Below are 17676 nucleotides of genomic sequence, written 5' to 3' on the forward strand. Positions count from 1 at the left end.
TATCGTAAGTACTGTGATTTGTTGTTGCCTTGTATATAAATAACTGGCTGATACATGTTACCCCGCAGAGTTAGGCTGCGCAAACAATCTGGTCGTCGGTCGCTAACGAGCGATCATCATGACACTGTTGTTTAAGTTACTTGTTAAAAGCTTTTGCTTCAGCATTATCACCTGTTGTCAGAACAGTACCAGTGCTACTAGAACGACATCCTCACCGTCATCAGCAGCCATCTGTTTTAACGCAAATGAAAGCCAGCAGCAAGAGCAGCACCAAAAGCAGCAGCAAACGCCCGATGACTGCGCCAGCAAGGCCGGCGCCTTTACAAGACAGGAAAAGGTCAGCAGCAGCAGCCGCGACAGCGGCAGCGTCATCGGTAACGCAACGACAAACGACAACGACTACGACAAAGGATTCGATGGGAGAAGCAAAGCTACGAAAGCTCTACAACAAATGCAAGGATGTTCAGGCTGCATCACTTTTATTTCGGCAAACGCGTCACATTGCATTCTCGTACAAATTATTTTTCCAACAGCTAAAAAACCTGACTGGTGGCCGGGGTGGGGGTGACAGTGGTAGTAGTAATGGTCAAAAGCAAGCACAAAAAGCTACTGAAAGCAACGGCGCCAAAGATGAGAAAAAAGACGATAATTCTGATGAAGAAGAACAGCAAAAAAACACTGCCACCCTCGACATAATAAAGAATCCCGGGCAGTTTTACGCTCTGAAATCAATAACGTCGCGGCACAGCAAAAAGTTTAATGTATGGGCGGGAAATTTTCAGCTGAAAATTGATACCTTACCACTACAAGGAGTGGATACAATCTTGCCTATTCTCTTGTCAGTATTTGAAGATCTCTTCAGTAATCTTCGCAATTACGTCCCGAATAAGGATGATCTTATTAGTGTGTCGCTCGAATCTACCCAACTGTCACACCCCATCCAGATGCGTTTGTCCACGCAAGACCACATTAATGCAGAAATGTTTCTCTACCTCATTGCCAATGCACTTACGTCAAAAACTGAATTTTCCCTCGAATGGCCTGTGTATATCAACCTTATGCGCGTGCCAAAACGTCCCTCTGGAGGCAGCGATAACAATGAAGCTGCTTCAAATAACAGCAGAGACAGGGGTGGTGGTGGTGGTGGTGGTACTCGACAACATTTGAAAAATCTTATTCGCACACCGTTTGGCGGTGGAATAATTAATGTGCGCAATAACGATATGCTATGTTTCGGGCGTGCCCTGGTTATATCAATGGCATTTGCCAACAAGCTCCCCGTAAACGACAAAAGGAAATGGAAGCAGCTGTGCGATTCAAGAAAAGAACTTCAAAAAACTGAAGCTATTAAGTTGTACCAGCATGCTATGGTTCCCCTTGGGGCAGTGAGTTTTTCTCAATATACAGCTTTCCAGACTCTGCTCGCCCCCAACTACTGCCTAAAAATTTATAAAGCGCCCGACAACGAAACCGGGCTGGTTTATTCGGGAAGTGAAGATCGAGAGTTGCAGCGGCCGCTTACTTCGGCCAGCAAAGACGTATATCTTTTCCTGTCAGATAATCACTATGCAGCTATAACAAAACCGGCTCGCTTCTTTGGCAAGGCTAAGCAGTGCCGACATTGCAAAAGGTTTTGCTATAGACTCGGTGCCGCGCACCACTGTCCAAAAGTGTGCAGGAATTGTCAGCGTCCTGAGTGTGCTTTCCAAGTGGAAAAAATATGCAGCTTATGTAATCGCGCTTTTCAGAACAAGGACTGTTTTGCTCTTCATCTTTCAAGAGTCACAGACGCTGCCACCGGAGCGACAGACTGTCAGATGAGGCAGAAGTGTCTGGACTGCGGTCTAATTATCAACGAAAATAGAAAAAGGCATGTCGAAAATCCAGCGCATTGCTGTGGAGAATATTATTGTAAAAACTGCAAGACGGTTGTCGGAAAATATCACCGATGCTTTGTACAAGTGCACAAAGAAACACCGAAACCTGCAAGACCATTTTTGTATTGCGACTTTGAAGCGGACATTAGCGGTGATCAGCATGTTCCAGTTGCAGCCGCGGCTGTGGCTGACGACGGGACCGCTACTTCTTTTTTTGGGCCGAAAGCCGGCGCGCAGTTCTGTAGTTGGTTATTTGCACGTTCTCATACTAACTATATCGTTATCTTCCATAATTTAATGGGATATGACGGAAATTTTATAATGCAATTCTTACATGAGAAACGTATATGGCCACAAGTCATCATGCGGGGATTAAAATTTCTTCAGATTTATGTAAGACTCGTTGTTGTGGTTGTTGTTGTTGTTGTTGTTGTTGTTCTTGCTCCCTCGGTTCAGTTGCGTTAGATTATACTTAAATATTCCAGGTACCCAAATTCAAGATAACTTTACGTGACTCTTTGGCCTTCCTACCAATGAGCCTCAGTGAAATGCCAGCTGCGTTTGGATTTCCAGCCGCAAAAGGCTGTTTTCCGTTTTTATTTGCCAGGTCTGAGAATTTTAATTACCGCGGGAGAATTCCTGAAGAACATTTCTACCTTTGCTCGCAAATGAAGTCTAAAGACTACACCGCCTTCAAAAAATGGTATGATGAGGAGGCACTGCAGCACAATAAGAGTTGGATATTTGAAAAAGAAATTATAAGGTATTGCGTCAACGATTGCCGTATTCTCCGGGAAGCCTGTCAGCGTTTCTGTACCAGCATGGCCGCTCTATCAGGCGGGTACAACCCGCTCGTCCAGTCTGTTTCCCTACCGAGTTTTGTCAATACCGTGTATCGAGCGCGTTTCATGCCCGCTGACAGTATTCAATTTTTCACCTACCGCGACCTCCATACTCATCGATCCTATTCTTTTGAAAGCCTGGAATGGTTGCATTATGTGGCAAAATCAGAACAAAAGTCGATACGACACGCCCGCAACCACCCAGAAGGGGAGAAGCAGATTGGGCGCTTCTTTGTGGATGGATATAATGAAGAAAATAATGAAGTATTTGAGTATCACGGGTGCTATTTTCATGGTTGCCCAGCATGCTACACTAAGGACGCCAAAACATATGGCGGGCAATCAATGGCGCAGCTGTTTCATTCAACCATGCACAAGCAAAAATATTTAGAGTCTCGTGGATTTGTTTATCGCTCCATCTGGAGCTGTCAATGGTACGAGCATAAGCGACAGCATCAGCGGGCGGTCCAGCAGGCGCTCGAGGATTTTAGCCATGTGCCACCGATGAACATCAGAGATGCACTTTTCGGTGGGCGGACAGAAGCTTTTCAATTGTTGGCTGTGCCTGACTCATCGATGGGTGAATATATATCCTACTTGGATAAAAACTCCCTATATCCCGCTGTGTGCAAACAGAAGTGTTACCCGCTGGGTATTCCTGAAAAGATTCTTGGTCATTTTAAGCCTATAGATGAATATTTTGGGATCGCCCATGTTCGCGTTCTACCACCCGTTAGTCTGCCTCTGCCCGTTTTGCCACAGCGGATCAATCAGAAATGCGTGTTTACGCTTTGTTGGCGCTGCGCTGAGCAGAATAATCAGAAATCAATATGCCGGCACACCGACGAACAGAGATGCTTCAATGGCGTGTATACGACACCCGAGTTAGCTTTGGCGCTGTCAACGGGCTACACTCTGATCAAAATCCATGAAGTATGGCATTATCCCCGTCAGGGAGATTTGTTCTCTCATTACATCAGCACATTTATGGCCGAAAAAGCGGCGGCCAGCGGGTATCCTGCCGGCTGCGTCAGTGACGAAAACAAAAAAGCTTATTTGCAACTGTTGTACGATCGCGATGGTGTTGTGGTTGATCCGGCACGAGTTGAAAACAATCCAACAAAGCGCTTGCTATCTAAGCTGATGCTTAACACACTCTGGGGAAGGCTGGCAATTAAAGAAAACAAATCGCGCTTTGAGTATGTAAAAGATACTAAGCGATTCAATGACCTTTTCTATTCCGGCAATTACAATGTCTCCTATGTGGATGTTGTCAGTGACGACGTGCTGCAGGTGCAAAGCAGTTTCACTTGCGATGTTGACGGATCAGATTTGCATGCCAATGTGGTCATTGCCAGCTTTGTGACGAGTTACGCACGTCTGGAATTATATGCAGGAATGGCGTTTGTCGGAATAGAAAGGCTCTTGTATGTTGACACTGACTGCGTAATTGCTATCGAAGGAAAGAATTTGCAAAGCCTACCTGTCGGTGAGTGTTTAGGGGAATTTAAATCGGAAATAGGTGACGACCAAATCATTTTATTTGTCTGCGGTGGACCTAAAATGTACGCCTACCAAACGCGCAAAGGTTCGCAGATTTTTAAAATGAAAGGAATCAGCATTAATCAGGGGAACCAAAGTTTGTTCACTACAAAAACGCTTGAGAGGATGGTCCGAGATCCGAAACTGGTCAGTCATTCAGTGAATCCATACAAAATTTTTCGAATTAAGGGCAAATGGCAGCTGAAATCCAGTGAGCAGCGCAAGGTTATTCGTTTTACGTTTGACAAGCGCAGAATCGTGGAGAATTTCCATACAGTGCCCTTTGGCTATCGGCCGGCCCCCTTAGCAGTATAAAAGCCGACCATCTTCACATTTTACCGTTTGTTTGCGGGTGTTGTTGTTGTTGCTGTTCTTCTTGTGGTTGCTGCTGTTACTACTGTTGAAAAAAATGTTTCAGCAATTCAGTTTTGAACCGCTGCTAATGCATCCATTCAATTTGGTGTGCAGCTGCCAAAGCCAGGGTGGTAAAACCTACTGGATCTCGCGGCTACTGGAAATGCGCAAGATTACCCCGTTTCCCAAGAAAATTTATTTCATCTTTTCATACGAGTCTCCTTTTTTCAAAGCTATAAAACGTCACACAAAAAATATTGTTTTCATTAAAGATATTCCGGCTGATATTGCAGAGGAAAGCTTTACTAATAAATGCGAACCGTCGTTGATTATTCTGGACGATCAAATGCAAAACATAAATAAAGACGTGGTTTCACTTTTTACTCGCGGTACCCACCATCTTAATCGCTCAGTAATTTTGACAGTACAAAATGTCTTTTATCAGAATCCACTAATGAGAACAATTTCCTTAAATGCACATTACTTAGTATTATGGAAACAACCACGCGATGTACTGCAAATTGAAATACTCGCGCGCCAAATGTATCCGCGTAGCTCAAATTTTTTTATGGATGCATATAAAGCTGCAACCGCTCGCGATTACGGATATTTATTCTTAGACTTTAAGTCTTGTACGCCAGATGTACTGCGCGTACGGGGCAGCATTTTAAACGAAGAGGTCGGTGACCAGTACCAGCGTGTGTATGCTGTAAACACAACTTCTATGGAGGAGTTTGCGCTTGTCCCAGTAAAGCACTTGACGGCCACCGGATCAAAGATGGTCATGACACGGAAAGGTAAAGGAAGAGGCGGTGGTAGCGGCGGTAGTGGTTCCAGAAGTCAAAAGAGCAGTAATAGAAGCAAGAAAAATCAAAACCAGAGCAAAAAAAAACCGAATGCTGCTGGCAAAGCGAAGAAGAAACGTAACAAAACCGGCGTCGGCAAGGACGGATCTGGTTTGAGCAATCTTATCAGTCATGTCCATAACTAATGTCACCTTTTGTTCCGGTGTAGCTTGTAGAAAATGTTTTGCTTGCTGTGTGTTTGTTTAATATTTTACAATACTTTGTACGTTATTAAACTCGTTAATAAAACAACTGAGCAACTCGCTTGACATTTTTTATTGATCATTTTTCCGCCACCCGTGATGATGTGTTTGTTTAATATTTTACAATACTTTGTACGTTATTAAACTCGTTAATAAAACAACTGAGCAACTCGCTTGACATTTTTTATTGATCATTTTTCCGCCACCCGTGATGATTCATTTACATTCAGAACGAACTCACACTTACACACACCCACGCACACACACACACACACACACACCCTCACCCGCACACACTGCAAGCATCATTTCTTCGTCACTATTTCACACACTTCGCCGTCCTCCTCACCCTCATCATCATCATCATCATCTTCAATATCAGTACCATAATGTGCTCTTGTTGAAACATTATCGATGCTATCACTAGTGTCTTCTTCATCGTCCACATTCTTGGCATTCGTACCATTATCACCGTCATCATCATCATCATCATCATCCACAAAGCTAGCGTTAGTGTGACCACTGGATTTAGATTTTGGCATTTTGCGGTATATCTTTTTCTTCGTCTTTCCACTCTGCGGAATGAAGAGTTTTCCCTTATGCTGATGTCGCTTCGCAGAGGTGGAGTGCTGTTGACTTGTTGTTCCACCTTTTCGTTTAACGGGCATAGGCTGACAAAACTTATTATCTTTCTGCCACTCTTTAACTTTTTCCTAAATTTCTGAAGGGCATTACAGATTTCCGAAAGATACTGCAGGGGAAAATAGAATCCACATCTAGTAGCTACGTACTCTTCCTTTTGTTGAGATCTGGCGATGAGTCGAATATCTGCTCGTGGCTGGTCTGGTACATAGGTGCTCAGACTTAGCATTACCTTGGTTGGCTTGTGCTGAAAGGGTACAAGGATATTTAGCTGCAACAGTAAAAGACGTGCTATCACCCCCGCGCGGTGACCGTAAATCGTCTTTGAGTAACGTAGAGCTCATGACAATAGGCGGAGACTGCTGTATTATTTCGCTGATGTTCTTTTCCGTAGGGAAAAGAATTATATCCAGGCGCGGCTCGCCTTTTAGCCAACTATTTGTTAAAGCAGTTATGTTCATTTGATAATTTAGGGTTTTTTCCGACAGCGCACGTATCAGTCTATTAACTGACCCATTTAACGGTCTAAACATTGACATAATATTATCGACACTGCGGCCGCTTTTTAAAATTGCCAAAGTATCATTGATAAAATTACTAATCAAAAAGGTTTTCCCGTTCAAAACAGCTGCAGTCTCATTAGTGAACTGAGTGAGCACTCTGCCGCTTCTCGTGAACAGACAAATTGTTGTTAACTGAGTTGCAAAAATTAAAATCAAAAGCGTCGGTTGGCTATATCGCTGCCAGGCTGAGATTAAATACTCGTGAAAGGTCATTTTAAAGGGCAGGAAAGTGTAGCGCGGAAGAGAGGCGCAACTGTTTCCGAGGTTGCTGCTCCATCGCGGCTTTTATACAGCCAGCATTCATCTTTATACAGCGGCTACGCTATACTGTCAAGAGCCCGTAAATTTTTATGAAAACATTAAAAGATGCACTTCACTTACCACAAGAATAAATGGGGCGGTATTCAACAACGTTTCGTATTCCGATCCAGCACCATCATCCTGGCTTAAAATTTTAAGATTTCCACTCTTACTACTACTAAGTGTCATTTTCGCAAGCGCGCTAGAGGCCAATGCATCAACAATTCATAACACGCGTTCAGCGCACTGTCGAAAGCCCTTTTTATTGCGCACTGCGTATGCATGTGGTAAAAAAGGAAACGCCTATAGCTGACCGCCTGCGGCTTGGCAGATAACCATACGGTCCGCCCAGGCAACACATGCTGTTAACCCGTGGCAGAAGGCAAACAGCAGGGAGTACGCTGCCTGTTGCCTAGCAGGAGTGTTTAACAACAGCAGCATCTGGTCTCCTGCATGCTGCGTGGCATGGGAAAGCGGACATGTGCTAATCCAAATTCTGTGACAGGAACGCTAAAATTAAGCAGTTTCGTTCTGCCGGCGCTCGCGCGCGCGCGCGCAGTCGAGCAGCCTGACCTTACTTCCAGCATTATATTTAGTTCGCGAGAGAGCGCTTGCCACTATATGACTGAATGAGCAGTAGCCTATATAAGCCTAAAATATATTCTAATCAGCTATTCAATTCAATCACGAGTAGCTTTCTAAAAAAATGTCAGACTTTAATCCTCTGATTCAGCAGGAAACTGAGCCTCCCCTGCAGCTTGTCTGGCCGGGAGACAATGACAAAGCCGCTAAAAAATTATTAGTAAATGGCTTTACGCCCATTAACCTCCTGGATTCTTATTTGTGCGCTTATTGCGGGCGAATTGATGTTGGATTAACGGCGGAAGACAATCCTCACCTTTATCATGTTAGTAAATATCCCGATTGCGAGCAATTGCGGGACATGTGCATGGAAGACGATGCCGACGAAGAGGATCACCACCCGATTAAGCTGAGGCTGCCGGAGTTTCCCGCTTTTCAGAATTTCAGCGACCGCCTGAAAAGTTTTTCTCAGTGGCCCGTCCAAGTTCAAAAGTCTCCATCTGAACTTGCACACGCTGGATTCCACTATTGTGGTCGAAGTGACATCGTGAAATGTTTTTATTGCGGAATTAAGATCAGTGGATGGATTGATTCTGATGTACCACTGTTAGAGCATCTTCGTTGGGCCCCCAGTTGTCTGTACGTGCTCTTGAAATTAACGGACCGCCGTATGCCGAAATACGCTAATTCTTCAATTAAGAACTCCCCTATCGCCTACAACATCACCATCGACACCTCCAGGAACAACCACCCCCGGTACACCACGGTCAACAAATGTCACCGATCCGTGAAAGGAAGTAGCAATAACTACCGCAGCGCATCCATAATGTTTGTTTTGGTGGGTGCAAGTTAACAACGTATCAGTGTGTGTAAAGGTATCAAAATCAGGTCAGTCACTGGTAGTATTGTTGTTTTAGCGGTGCACCTAAATGTCTTGCAAATTATGCTATTTTTTCCTTTTTCTTGTATTTGATCATGTATATAAATTTAATGTATGTCAGTAGTGAAGCGCAATAAAAAATGCTAAAGTGATTAAGTATTACCGAGTGTTTGGGTTGATGAAATCGACCTTTCCTGTACACTTCCTGGTGCTTTAGCTTAATAGCCGACAATATGACCTTAGCATGTTATCACGAACACGACTGCTGTCCAAGCATTCTGGACTTCTCTGTCCGGAACGGCTGCACAGCTTGCTGTCGCCCATCGCCACCATGTGCATATTACTCCGCGGTAACTCCGGCAAGCAGGGAGTCGAGCAGTTGCACCATGGGCGGCTCCATCCTTCCCGAATGTAATCATTCGGTAACAGCAGCCACAGCTGAATATCAACATCATCTCTTTTTTGCAGATGTAGATATATAAGGCGCGCGTAACACGCTAGCACAATAGCTATAAACGGGCTGAGAAAAGTTAGAAGTTAGCTGCAGCGTACATTTACTTGAAATGTCGATGTCGAGTGACTTTTTTCCATTGATTCAGCAAAAGGATGGCCCATACTTACAGATTGTTTGGCACAATGTCGTCGATCATCCCGTTAACCAGCGAGACACTCATGGTTTCGTGCCAATTAACCTGCTTGACGCGCATATGTGTGTATATTGCCGACGAGTGGATGTGGGATTAAGTGAGCAGGAAAGTCCGGGCAATTACCACGTTGACAAATACCCCGACTGCGCAGAGCTGCGTAAACTGTACCCTGATCGGCAATTATCTTTACCTATCACACCCAGACCGCCTGTTTTTCCTTCTTTTCAAAACGTTTTCAGCCGACTGAAAAGTTTTCGGGGATGGCCCATGGTGGTAGTGAAAAACCACCTCGTGTAATGGCAGAAGCCGGGTTTTTTTATTCCGGACACGGCACGGTTGCTAAATGTTTTTATTGCGGATTTACGCATGGTAATTGGGAGGCTGCAAAAGTCCCCATCTTGGAGCATCTGCACTGGTCGCGGAACTGCCTGTTCGTCCTGCTCAAGCTAACAGACTGCCGAATGCCAGTGTGGAGTCGCAAGCCAAAGGATATGGTTCGCTGCCTGCCACCATCCGCTACGTGAAAGCGATTTTTCTTTGCATAATATTATGCAATGGATGTTGTTTTATTACGCTTCTAATGACCGAGGTTGTGAAATCGCTGGTTTATTTTGACCGCATCCATGCCGTCTTTGTTTTAAAATTGTTCCTAATATTTTTTCCTGTAGCGCGCCGTAATATCTGTGGAAGTAATCTTGATAACTGACTGTCAGTTTGATTGCTTTTCGGTGAGTGAACGAACGTAAACTCATAAAACTGTCTACCGCGTAAATGATTTGCCAATTCTGCGTAATCCGATTATTGATCACCAAAAACAAGTTAACTATAACATCAACAAAAAACCCAGTATGCAAATTTAAATATTTTGAGCACTTTAAAAAACATTGCAGCATGTAACGTGACACTCATTTTGGTTCCGGTAGATTGAGCAAAAATAAAGTAACAAATCCCCAACAGTACTAAGTGGAATGATCATAACAACGAGCTGGACGCTTATGAACCTACAAAAGATCGCTATTTCCTTCATACAGTAGTATATCAGCAGCAGTTAATCAGAGATCTAACATAGCAGCAAAAACAGAAATGCAAACAAAATCCATCATGGTCAGCGAGCAAGTTCTTCCAAACGCAATAACACACGTAGCCACTACGAACCGCAAGTATCTTCTCCTTCTACTCCATGAATTTCTCGCAGGCCGCGGCAGTAAATGCTTTCTTGACGAATTCCTCCAGTCCCTGTCTCACACATTTGTCAGGCTTAATCTGCAGGACAATTCTGCGTTTTCCGGCAGATTGGTGCAGATGACTGGGCAATGGATGGAGGATCTTAAAGTCGAATTCGGCAAACTTTTCCGTTTCTTTGTATTCCGCTTTATCCACTTGGAACGCGCCATACTTCACAGCCCTGACGCCGAAAGGACGCTCGGTGGTCGTAGGAAGCTTGGTCATAATGCGCAGCAACGTCAGCTCGTGATCAAGGCTGGACTCGGCGACATAAAACTGTCCCTGAACGCATCTATCGAATCCTTTCCACTACAACCAAAAAACATTGGTTTAGTGTTTTGTCGCTGTGAACAAAAGATTGGAAACACCTTCAGCGTGTATCCGATACGTACCAGCGCATCAACATACGCGTCCGTCAACTGCACGGCCGCATCACGTAGCGCGCACAAAGGTGTTGACTTGCGCGCTTGCTGTTTTTTCTTGCTGCGGGTAGTTTCAGCCAACGGTTCAAATTTTTCGAATCGCTATAGGTATAGAAGAAACGATTATTCAAATTCGCAGAAACACAACGCAATTTAATGTGTTCTTACTCCCAAATACTGGATGCCATCCTCATCTTCATGCTCGTCCACGTTCATACTTTCATCTTCATCACTGCCACCTTCACTGTCAGCCGCGACTTGGTCATTACCATCGTCTTCGACGTCGTCAGCGTCCTCGCCGCCGTCACTGCCGGATGCAGCCGTGGCTTTCTTCGTCTTCTTCTTCCCCACGCCGCTCTTTTTGCCACTGCCCTTAGCACCGTTCTTTTTTCCTCGAGCACCACCACCGCCACCACCACGCTTCCGCTTCTTCGGGATGTCCAAATCGGTGGCATAATTCGGGGGGATTTCCACACGGGCAGTAGGATCTTTTGACCGTGTATAGTGCTCATTGGCAAATTGGGGATAAAGCTCAAGGAACAATCTGCATGCCTCTCGGTGTTCCGCAGAAGCATAACAAGCTTCAATTCGCGCGCGCGCTTGCTTGTCTTCCAGGGTCGTCTCGCCTCCCAACGGAATAACACCGACGGGAATACCAAGATGAACAAGTAAGTAATTGACGATGTGGTGCTAAAAAGAGCAGAACGGTGTAAGTTGCACTCTGTGAGTTTTGCAAGTAACTGTGATGCATCTGTGCAATTGCCTGCCTGACTAACCTTTGGTGTGAGGTGACTGGCCGCAGCTACTCCACCATCTTTTGACCTATCCATGGAAACCGCGAGACGAATAAAGAACATGTGCCATTTAGTTACGCCCCTCTCCAGCAGATGCCAATCAACTTCCAACCACTTCTCCATTGTCGGAATGCCAAAATTCATTTCAAACACCTTGCTCAGCGAATCTGCTTGCTTTGTCTTGTAAGGCAAGGTTGTAATGTCAACTTCTCCGGAATCAATCATGTCGCACAACTGATAAAACTCGCGCTCCATTGCCGGTGGGAAGCAGAGGAACTTTGCCATGGCATTTATGCCGTTAACAAGTGTAGATTTTTTGCGATCTTTGCCTTGGTAACTTTTGGCCACCAGCTCCCTGCTAAAGTATTTCGGGAGGATTCGCGCCAGGTGGAAATGGAAGGATTTTCGGTCGTTGTATGCTTGGAACGTATAGATTATACCGTCCTTCATCAGGGCAGGGTATTCTTCATCGTATCCGGCGTCACGCTTGGGATAACCATCCGGTGTTGGCACGATGTCAAGCCCAGCGACTTTGTGGGCGACAATTTCGTTGATTAGTGGGCGCATAATCCGCCAGAGCCAAGTTACTCGGCGGGCTAGTGGTTCCTGCTGCTCGGTCATTACAACTTGACCCATCAGCTCGATCAATTCCATGCGAGAGCAGTTGAGAAACACGCGGGCCTATGGTGTAACATACGAGAAAACGTTGGTATTGATAGGATGTAGGCCTATTTCATTTCCATTTTTATCTACTTACCGGCAGACTATGTTTTCCCAGATTTCGTGCCATCGCAACGCGCTGCGAACCTGTTAAAAACCAGTTATTGAAACACCAGCCATGCTGAATTCCTTTCTACTGCTAGCTTCTTTTTTTCCTTACCACTAATAATCGACAGTTTAAGCCCATTATGGGTGATGGCATACTGAACTTCCTCCCAGGTTTCCGCGTTAGGTAAATCACAGTGCAACCAAATCGTCCAATCCAATTCCACATAGCCGCGATTCTCCAGCTCCACCTGCTTGTTCTTGCAATAAAAAGGATCCACAGTCCGTGTCAGGTTGTGGCAACCATGCACTACTGATGAAAGATCAATCTCAACGAGGTTATTAACGACTCGGCGCCGCAAATTAGCGGTCAGATCCCGGCAGTCGGCGTCCGTTGCAAGCGGAATGCCGTTGATGTCCGCTACGGGCTTCGTCTGCTTGCCCTTGACATACAGCATCATTTCGTCTTTCAGTGCTTGCGTAATGCCTCCCTTATCTTCGGGTGATACTTCGGCCGTTGGCAAAATGTCTTTCGCCCATTTCTCTGTGCCAATGTTCGTGGCAATATGAACGGACTCTCCCAGATTAATCACTTCATGGGGCGCCCGTGGCGCAGTCACAATCATGTATCCTTCTCTTTGGAACGCATAGGTCGCCGGCACACCGATTGCCTTCTCCACAGCAGCTGGATCCATGAACTGCTGTTTGTCACGCGCGTTCACAAATTCCTCCGGCGTCGCGTTACTGTCGGGGTATTGCTTCAGATGTTCCTCCAGACCAAGCTGCCGTAAAAGCGGAAGAGCGTGCGGCGGCCAGCCGAACCAAAGCTTCAGCAAGTTCGGATCGGCACAGAAAACGCAATAGTTAATGGACACCATGTCAGCATCTTCGATATGAAGGGCTGATACTGATCCTCTTGCAGAAATGTACGTAAAATACGTACTGATCCCACCCATTGGCCCGGTAAGCATATCCTCCGAGTATTTCCGAAGGACGCACGAGAAATCAGCCATATTGTATCCCTAGGTTTTAGAGAAAGGGACTGTAGTCATGATAATTCGCCAGTTTATTCACAACATGAAACAAAAAACGCTGCCCGTGTCGAACGAATACCTTTTTGTAGTGATCCATGATGTTCTTCGTGCTGATACAGTAGAAGGCGCGTCGATGCGATTCCCCTGCATCTGCTTTGTGGAAATGCTGCGCAAAGAACTTTTCTGCTGCGATCGGGAGGGGAAACAGCCTCCGCCCTTCTTCGGTAAGGATAAACGGCCGATCCTCTTCATGAGGCAGATCCACCGCCGCAGAAGCTCTCACATCCCACATATACTGAACGGCTTTGGTTTCCCGATCGATCGTTTCCTGGTGTGCTTTGCGGTCGCACACCACTCCTCAAAGGTCTCACATTTCGAGAAGGCGGTGTAGGTATCGTATGCGCAATCCTGCTTCAGGTTTCGCGGCTCTGTTACTTCAATGCAGCCATTGGATGTGACGACATGCTGGTAGGCAATGATGCTGTTTTTCTCCCGGAACATGGTTCGAAATACCGCCGGATTTCTAAGAATCTCTTCTACAACTCCGCCTTCAGGCAGGATGACGCGCAGCTGTATAACAGTCATCGTTCTTAATTGCAGGTTAGTTGAGAACTGAACATTTATTGCTGCAAAAAATTTATCAGCTTTACCATGATAAAGCCATATTCCTGTAGCTCTGCGTTGATGTGTGGCTGCGCGAGGAACCGCAGCAGGTCCTCTTCTGACGTCCATTCGAAGTCAAATTCAGGTGCCTGGCGCGGCATGGTCCAGGCGGGATCTGTATTTAACCAAATATTGCGGTGCGTTAGTGAATTATTTTGGCAATTATAGCTGCGAAAAAAGCGGAAGCTGGCCAGCCATTATTAGTAAGCGTAAACACTAAATAAGCGCTCACAGACGGCTAGTATTCTTAATGGCATGTTTATGGCAGTTTGGCATTGCTATTGCAATGATTATAATTTGCTTTATTACCATGCGCGGGAAAAAAAGTAGGCGTATTATTATGGCGACTGTTTATTTTTTCCATTTTATGGTATTTATTTTTTGTGATTTTGCAATAGAGTGAACAGTCAATATCCTTAACTTGTATGATTTCCAAGCACCCTACAGCATTAGTTTATTTATCAACTTCAGCAATACAAAAGCAAACAAAAACACTGCACTTCTGTTCAGTTCATTCTCTCCTTCTCCATACACACACACACGACAAGCGACACACAGCGTCACACCCAGAGCGCTACAAGCTCGTCAAGAAAAAGGAAAACAGCAAAGCAAAACGAAAGGTCAAAAAGCAGAAGCCATATATCTGCAACAGCTGCGTACTACAGAGACCCGCGCGCAGGGGCGGAATACACTCCCAAGGGCTCAGCGTTCGGTCCCGACGCCGCTGTGGCCGCTCCTGCCGCAGCACCTCCACCACCACTGGCTGCACCTGCAAGTTCCCAAGAAAATGCTCATTTTATGCGTTAATTATTCTCATGATAAGTTCGGTACGATTAATGAGTAATACGATCCAAAACAATACTTACTCTTGGCCAGCCGGGCCTTGGCGCGTTTCCGTTCCTTCTGCGACTTGTTCTTCTTCCCCACACGGGAACCCGGCGGGTTTTGGGCACTCGGGGCAACGTAGGTGCCCGCTAAAACATCACGACACAAGATTAAATAACAGCATTCACTACCGCCCTGGATCAACTGATGGACTTGCTAACAGTCTGGCTGCCTACGTACCCTTCATGCTTTTTGCGTTGCGGTCGTTCTTTCGTTTCTTTCGCAGCTCGTTCTGCTTGCTTCCGGTCACTGTAAGGAGAAAAGAATGAAAGATTTAGTATACCCTAAACCTGCCTGAGACTGCCTGTTAGTATAGACAACCCTCGCACACCACCCTAAAGCACTCACATTTGTCCTGCAGACGCTCAACCGCCCGACGAATCAACTTGGCAAAATCTTTACCACCCTCCTGTGTGAGGTGAATGCCATCTTTGCGCAGCGCCTTGAGGGACTCGGTGTTGACATATGTCACCTGCCAATCACTGCACAGCTTCTGGAGCTCCTCGTTGGCGCGCATGATCCTAGGATTGACCAGGTTGCTCTCGATCTCGTCAGTGTTTCCTACGCTAATCACTCCCATTACCACGATCTCGTGGTACCGAGTACGCGCTTGCACGACCAAGTCGGCCATATCTATGAGCCACTGCGCCTGAACGTCCTCCCAGTCCTTGATAAACTCTCCCATTTCAACTTCCCCCTTAACGGCCTGGGAACAGTGGATTAGATCCCAAAAATCGTTCGTACCGCACGATACTACTAAAATCGGCTTCTTTTCATCCTCAGTGGCGAACATGTGCACGTCAGATTGCACGAGAAAATTACGGACGTCTATTGCCCAGCCGCCGGAAATCGACGTGACAAAGAAGTTCCACCCCCGGCTGACATTTAACAGCGATAGTGCCTTAACGCCCTTTGACTGCCATCCACCGTCAGCATTTGGACGATCGCCGCACATGACGTTGCGAGTATTGGAATCACCGACCATATCGATCTTAGAGATCTTGGGATCGCCGGTGCACTCAGTGGCGTTAAGCCGATCTCTCATCAGACGATTGCGTTTATGGAGTTCGGAAATGGTAAGTCGAGGCTTTGACATTTTAGCTGCAGCTGAAATGTGTAATTCAACAGTGACGGATTGTCCTGGTAAAGGAAAGAAATCATCACTTAATTACATTATTTTATAATATTTCTATACCGGGCATTTATGCAGAATCAGTCAAAAATATATTTGTTGTATGATGCGACTTGATAGGCACTTTTCAAACCAAAGATTGAAAACATGTACAGTATTCGCTTATCTAAAAAGGATTTCGCATACTAAATAACTGGCCAATTCTACTTAGTAGAATTTACTAATATATACCGGGTGTTTCAGCACAGACCAATACTCGAAACAGGCGCCTGTTAAAATTGGTAGCACTGCAAAATCTGTAAAAACAGAATTAATATTCATCATGCTACATCACGCAACAGACAACATCTACCAACTATAAATTTTCAATATTTTTCAATTTTTAATACTGTTGAAACGTGCACGATTTAAATGTTTCCCGATGTGCTATGCAGGGAGCGCACTCGCCGCATGCCCGTCGGTACCTTGTGTGAGTGTACAGATGCTGCAGACAAATGGTATATTCTGTTTGATTATTATCAGTTTTATTCATTCAAAAAATTTCACTTTAGTAGCAATATTATCGTGAAATTTGGTGCATCTACTCTACCAGCGTGAATTGATTTTTTTCATGTGCCACAAGTGCAGCGCAGCTGGCGCACCTGCCGCGCGCCCGAGGGCCTGCTGTATTTGATATGGATTTAACTTCAAAATATTTTTCAAAAAAAAGCAAATTAATGCTTGCCGTCACAAGTGCTACACAGCCTGCTTGCAGGCCGCGTGCCCACGACGAGCCTACAGAAAAGTAAGAAAACTAAAAAAATTTCCTATACCAGCGTGCAGCACAAGAGCGAACTCCCGCGCGCCCACCAGTTTAAATTACAGCTAATACTGCACTAAATTCCGTTTTACCGAAAACAAATTCCAAACGCTCCGCGTGCTACAAGGACGGCGAACCATCCACGTGCCCACAGAGCCTAAACTAACACGTACGATAATTATCTCCTAAAAAGAAAATAATGAAAGGTTTGGTTGTTTTCAAAATTAAAAATATTCGAATTTATTTTTTTCAGGTATACCTTATATTAGATTATATTGGGTGGCTTTACTGTTACCTCTACCCTCGTGAATGATGGATGTCGCAAAAGACTGAGCGCCGGAGATGGTGTTAGATATCCGAGAGAAGCAGGTGGAGAGGTAACTGAGGAAAACAAATCGATGAAATTCCATGAGAAATAAAATTCGCATTACAATTAATAATTCTCTGATAACATATTTTCTCCCGTGGGACTGTCAGAGACTTGATCAAACGATAATTTACAGCTTTTCAGTGGGAAAGCAGAAACAGCAATTTTACATCGCGGAAGCAATACCCAAACCGCACTCATTCATCGATAAAATACTAGAGACACACAGTTAACAGAGAGTTTATGTCTTCAAAACAAAATCTTAACAACCAAAAATTTTTAAGGGAGAAAACCCAATTAACGAATATTTATGC

The 17676-nt window shown here is 45.1% G+C and overlaps 4 protein-coding genes across 4 annotated transcripts; 1 reads left to right on the forward strand and 3 right to left on the reverse strand.

Annotated features, from left to right (window-relative positions):
* Positions 1-2545: 2545 nt before the first annotated feature.
* LOC129586454 (uncharacterized) lies at positions 2546-4576 on the forward strand. Its single transcript, XM_055479715.1, has one exon. The coding sequence runs from the start codon at positions 2546-2548 to the stop codon at positions 4574-4576; it is 2031 nt and encodes a 676-aa protein (XP_055335690.1).
* Positions 4577-10150: 5574 nt separating this feature from the next.
* Positions 10151-13058, reverse strand: LOC129586659 (uncharacterized). Its single transcript, XM_055479985.1, has 6 exons — positions 12598-13058; positions 12475-12524; positions 11700-12398; positions 11092-11613; positions 10894-11025; positions 10151-10810 (listed from the first exon to the last, which is right to left on the reverse strand). The coding sequence occupies exons 1-6, from the start codon at positions 12941-12943 to the stop codon at positions 10451-10453; spliced, it is 2109 nt and encodes a 702-aa protein (XP_055335960.1). The 5' UTR covers positions 12944-13058; the 3' UTR covers positions 10151-10450.
* LOC129586455 (uncharacterized) lies at positions 12975-14280 on the reverse strand. Its single transcript, XM_055479716.1, has 5 exons — positions 14167-14280; positions 13952-14086; positions 13596-13844; positions 13059-13504; positions 12975-13011 (listed from the first exon to the last, which is right to left on the reverse strand). Exons 1-5 carry the CDS (start codon positions 14278-14280, stop codon positions 12975-12977), a joined length of 981 nt encoding a protein of 326 aa, XP_055335691.1.
* Positions 14281-14812: 532 nt separating this feature from the next.
* LOC129586667 (uncharacterized) lies at positions 14813-16486 on the reverse strand. Its single transcript, XM_055479993.1, has 5 exons — positions 16428-16486; positions 15413-16204; positions 15245-15313; positions 15046-15153; positions 14813-14948 (listed from the first exon to the last, which is right to left on the reverse strand). The coding sequence occupies exons 2-5, from the start codon at positions 16158-16160 to the stop codon at positions 14839-14841; spliced, it is 1035 nt and encodes a 344-aa protein (XP_055335968.1). The 5' UTR covers positions 16161-16204; positions 16428-16486; the 3' UTR covers positions 14813-14838.
* Between the last annotated feature and the right edge of the window lie 1190 nt (positions 16487-17676).

This window comes from Paramacrobiotus metropolitanus, unplaced genomic scaffold, assembly GCF_019649055.1.
Source record: "Paramacrobiotus metropolitanus isolate TYO unplaced genomic scaffold, Prichtersi_v1.0 Parri_scaffold0000021, whole genome shotgun sequence".
Lineage (NCBI taxonomy): Eukaryota > Metazoa > Tardigrada > Eutardigrada > Parachela > Macrobiotidae > Paramacrobiotus > Paramacrobiotus metropolitanus.

What these genes read in the sequence shown, in the direction of transcription:
- LOC129586454 (XM_055479715.1), top strand. Translation starts at nt 2,546, where the DNA reads ATGAAGTCTAAAGACTACACCGCCTTCAAAAAATGGTATGATGAGGAG.
- LOC129586659 (XM_055479985.1), bottom strand. Translation starts at nt 12,943, where the DNA reads ATGATGCTGTATGTCAAGGGCAAGCAGACGAAGCCCGTAGCGGACATC. An exon ending in TAAACTGTCGATTATTAGTG is followed by an intron (nt 12,525 to 12,597) that starts GTAAGGAAAAAA and finishes GGTTTTTAACAG; the next exon opens with GTTCGCAGCGCGTTGCGATG. An exon ending in ATGGCATCCAGTATTTGGGA is followed by an intron (nt 11,026 to 11,091) that starts GTAAGAACACAT and finishes CTATACCTATAG; the next exon opens with CGATTCGAAAAATTTGAACC.
- LOC129586455 (XM_055479716.1), bottom strand. Translation starts at nt 14,280, where the DNA reads ATGCCGCGCCAGGCACCTGAATTTGACTTCGAATGGACGTCAGAAGAG. An exon ending in CATCCAATGGCTGCATTGAA is followed by an intron (nt 13,845 to 13,951) that starts GTAACAGAGCCG and finishes AAAGCACACCAG; the next exon opens with GAAACGATCGATCGGGAAAC. An exon ending in GAAGTGATTAATCTGGGAGA is followed by an intron (nt 13,012 to 13,058) that starts GTCCGTTCATAT and finishes AATGGGCGAAAG; the next exon opens with ACATTTTGCCAACGGCCGAA.
- LOC129586667 (XM_055479993.1), bottom strand. Translation starts at nt 16,160, where the DNA reads ATGTCAAAGCCTCGACTTACCATTTCCGAACTCCATAAACGCAATCGT. An exon ending in CAACGCAAAAAGCATGAAGG is followed by an intron (nt 15,154 to 15,244) that starts GTACGTAGGCAG and finishes GTGATGTTTTAG; the next exon opens with CGGGCACCTACGTTGCCCCG. An exon ending in CAAGGCCCGGCTGGCCAAGA is followed by an intron (nt 14,949 to 15,045) that starts GTAAGTATTGTT and finishes GGGAACTTGCAG; the next exon opens with GTGCAGCCAGTGGTGGTGGA.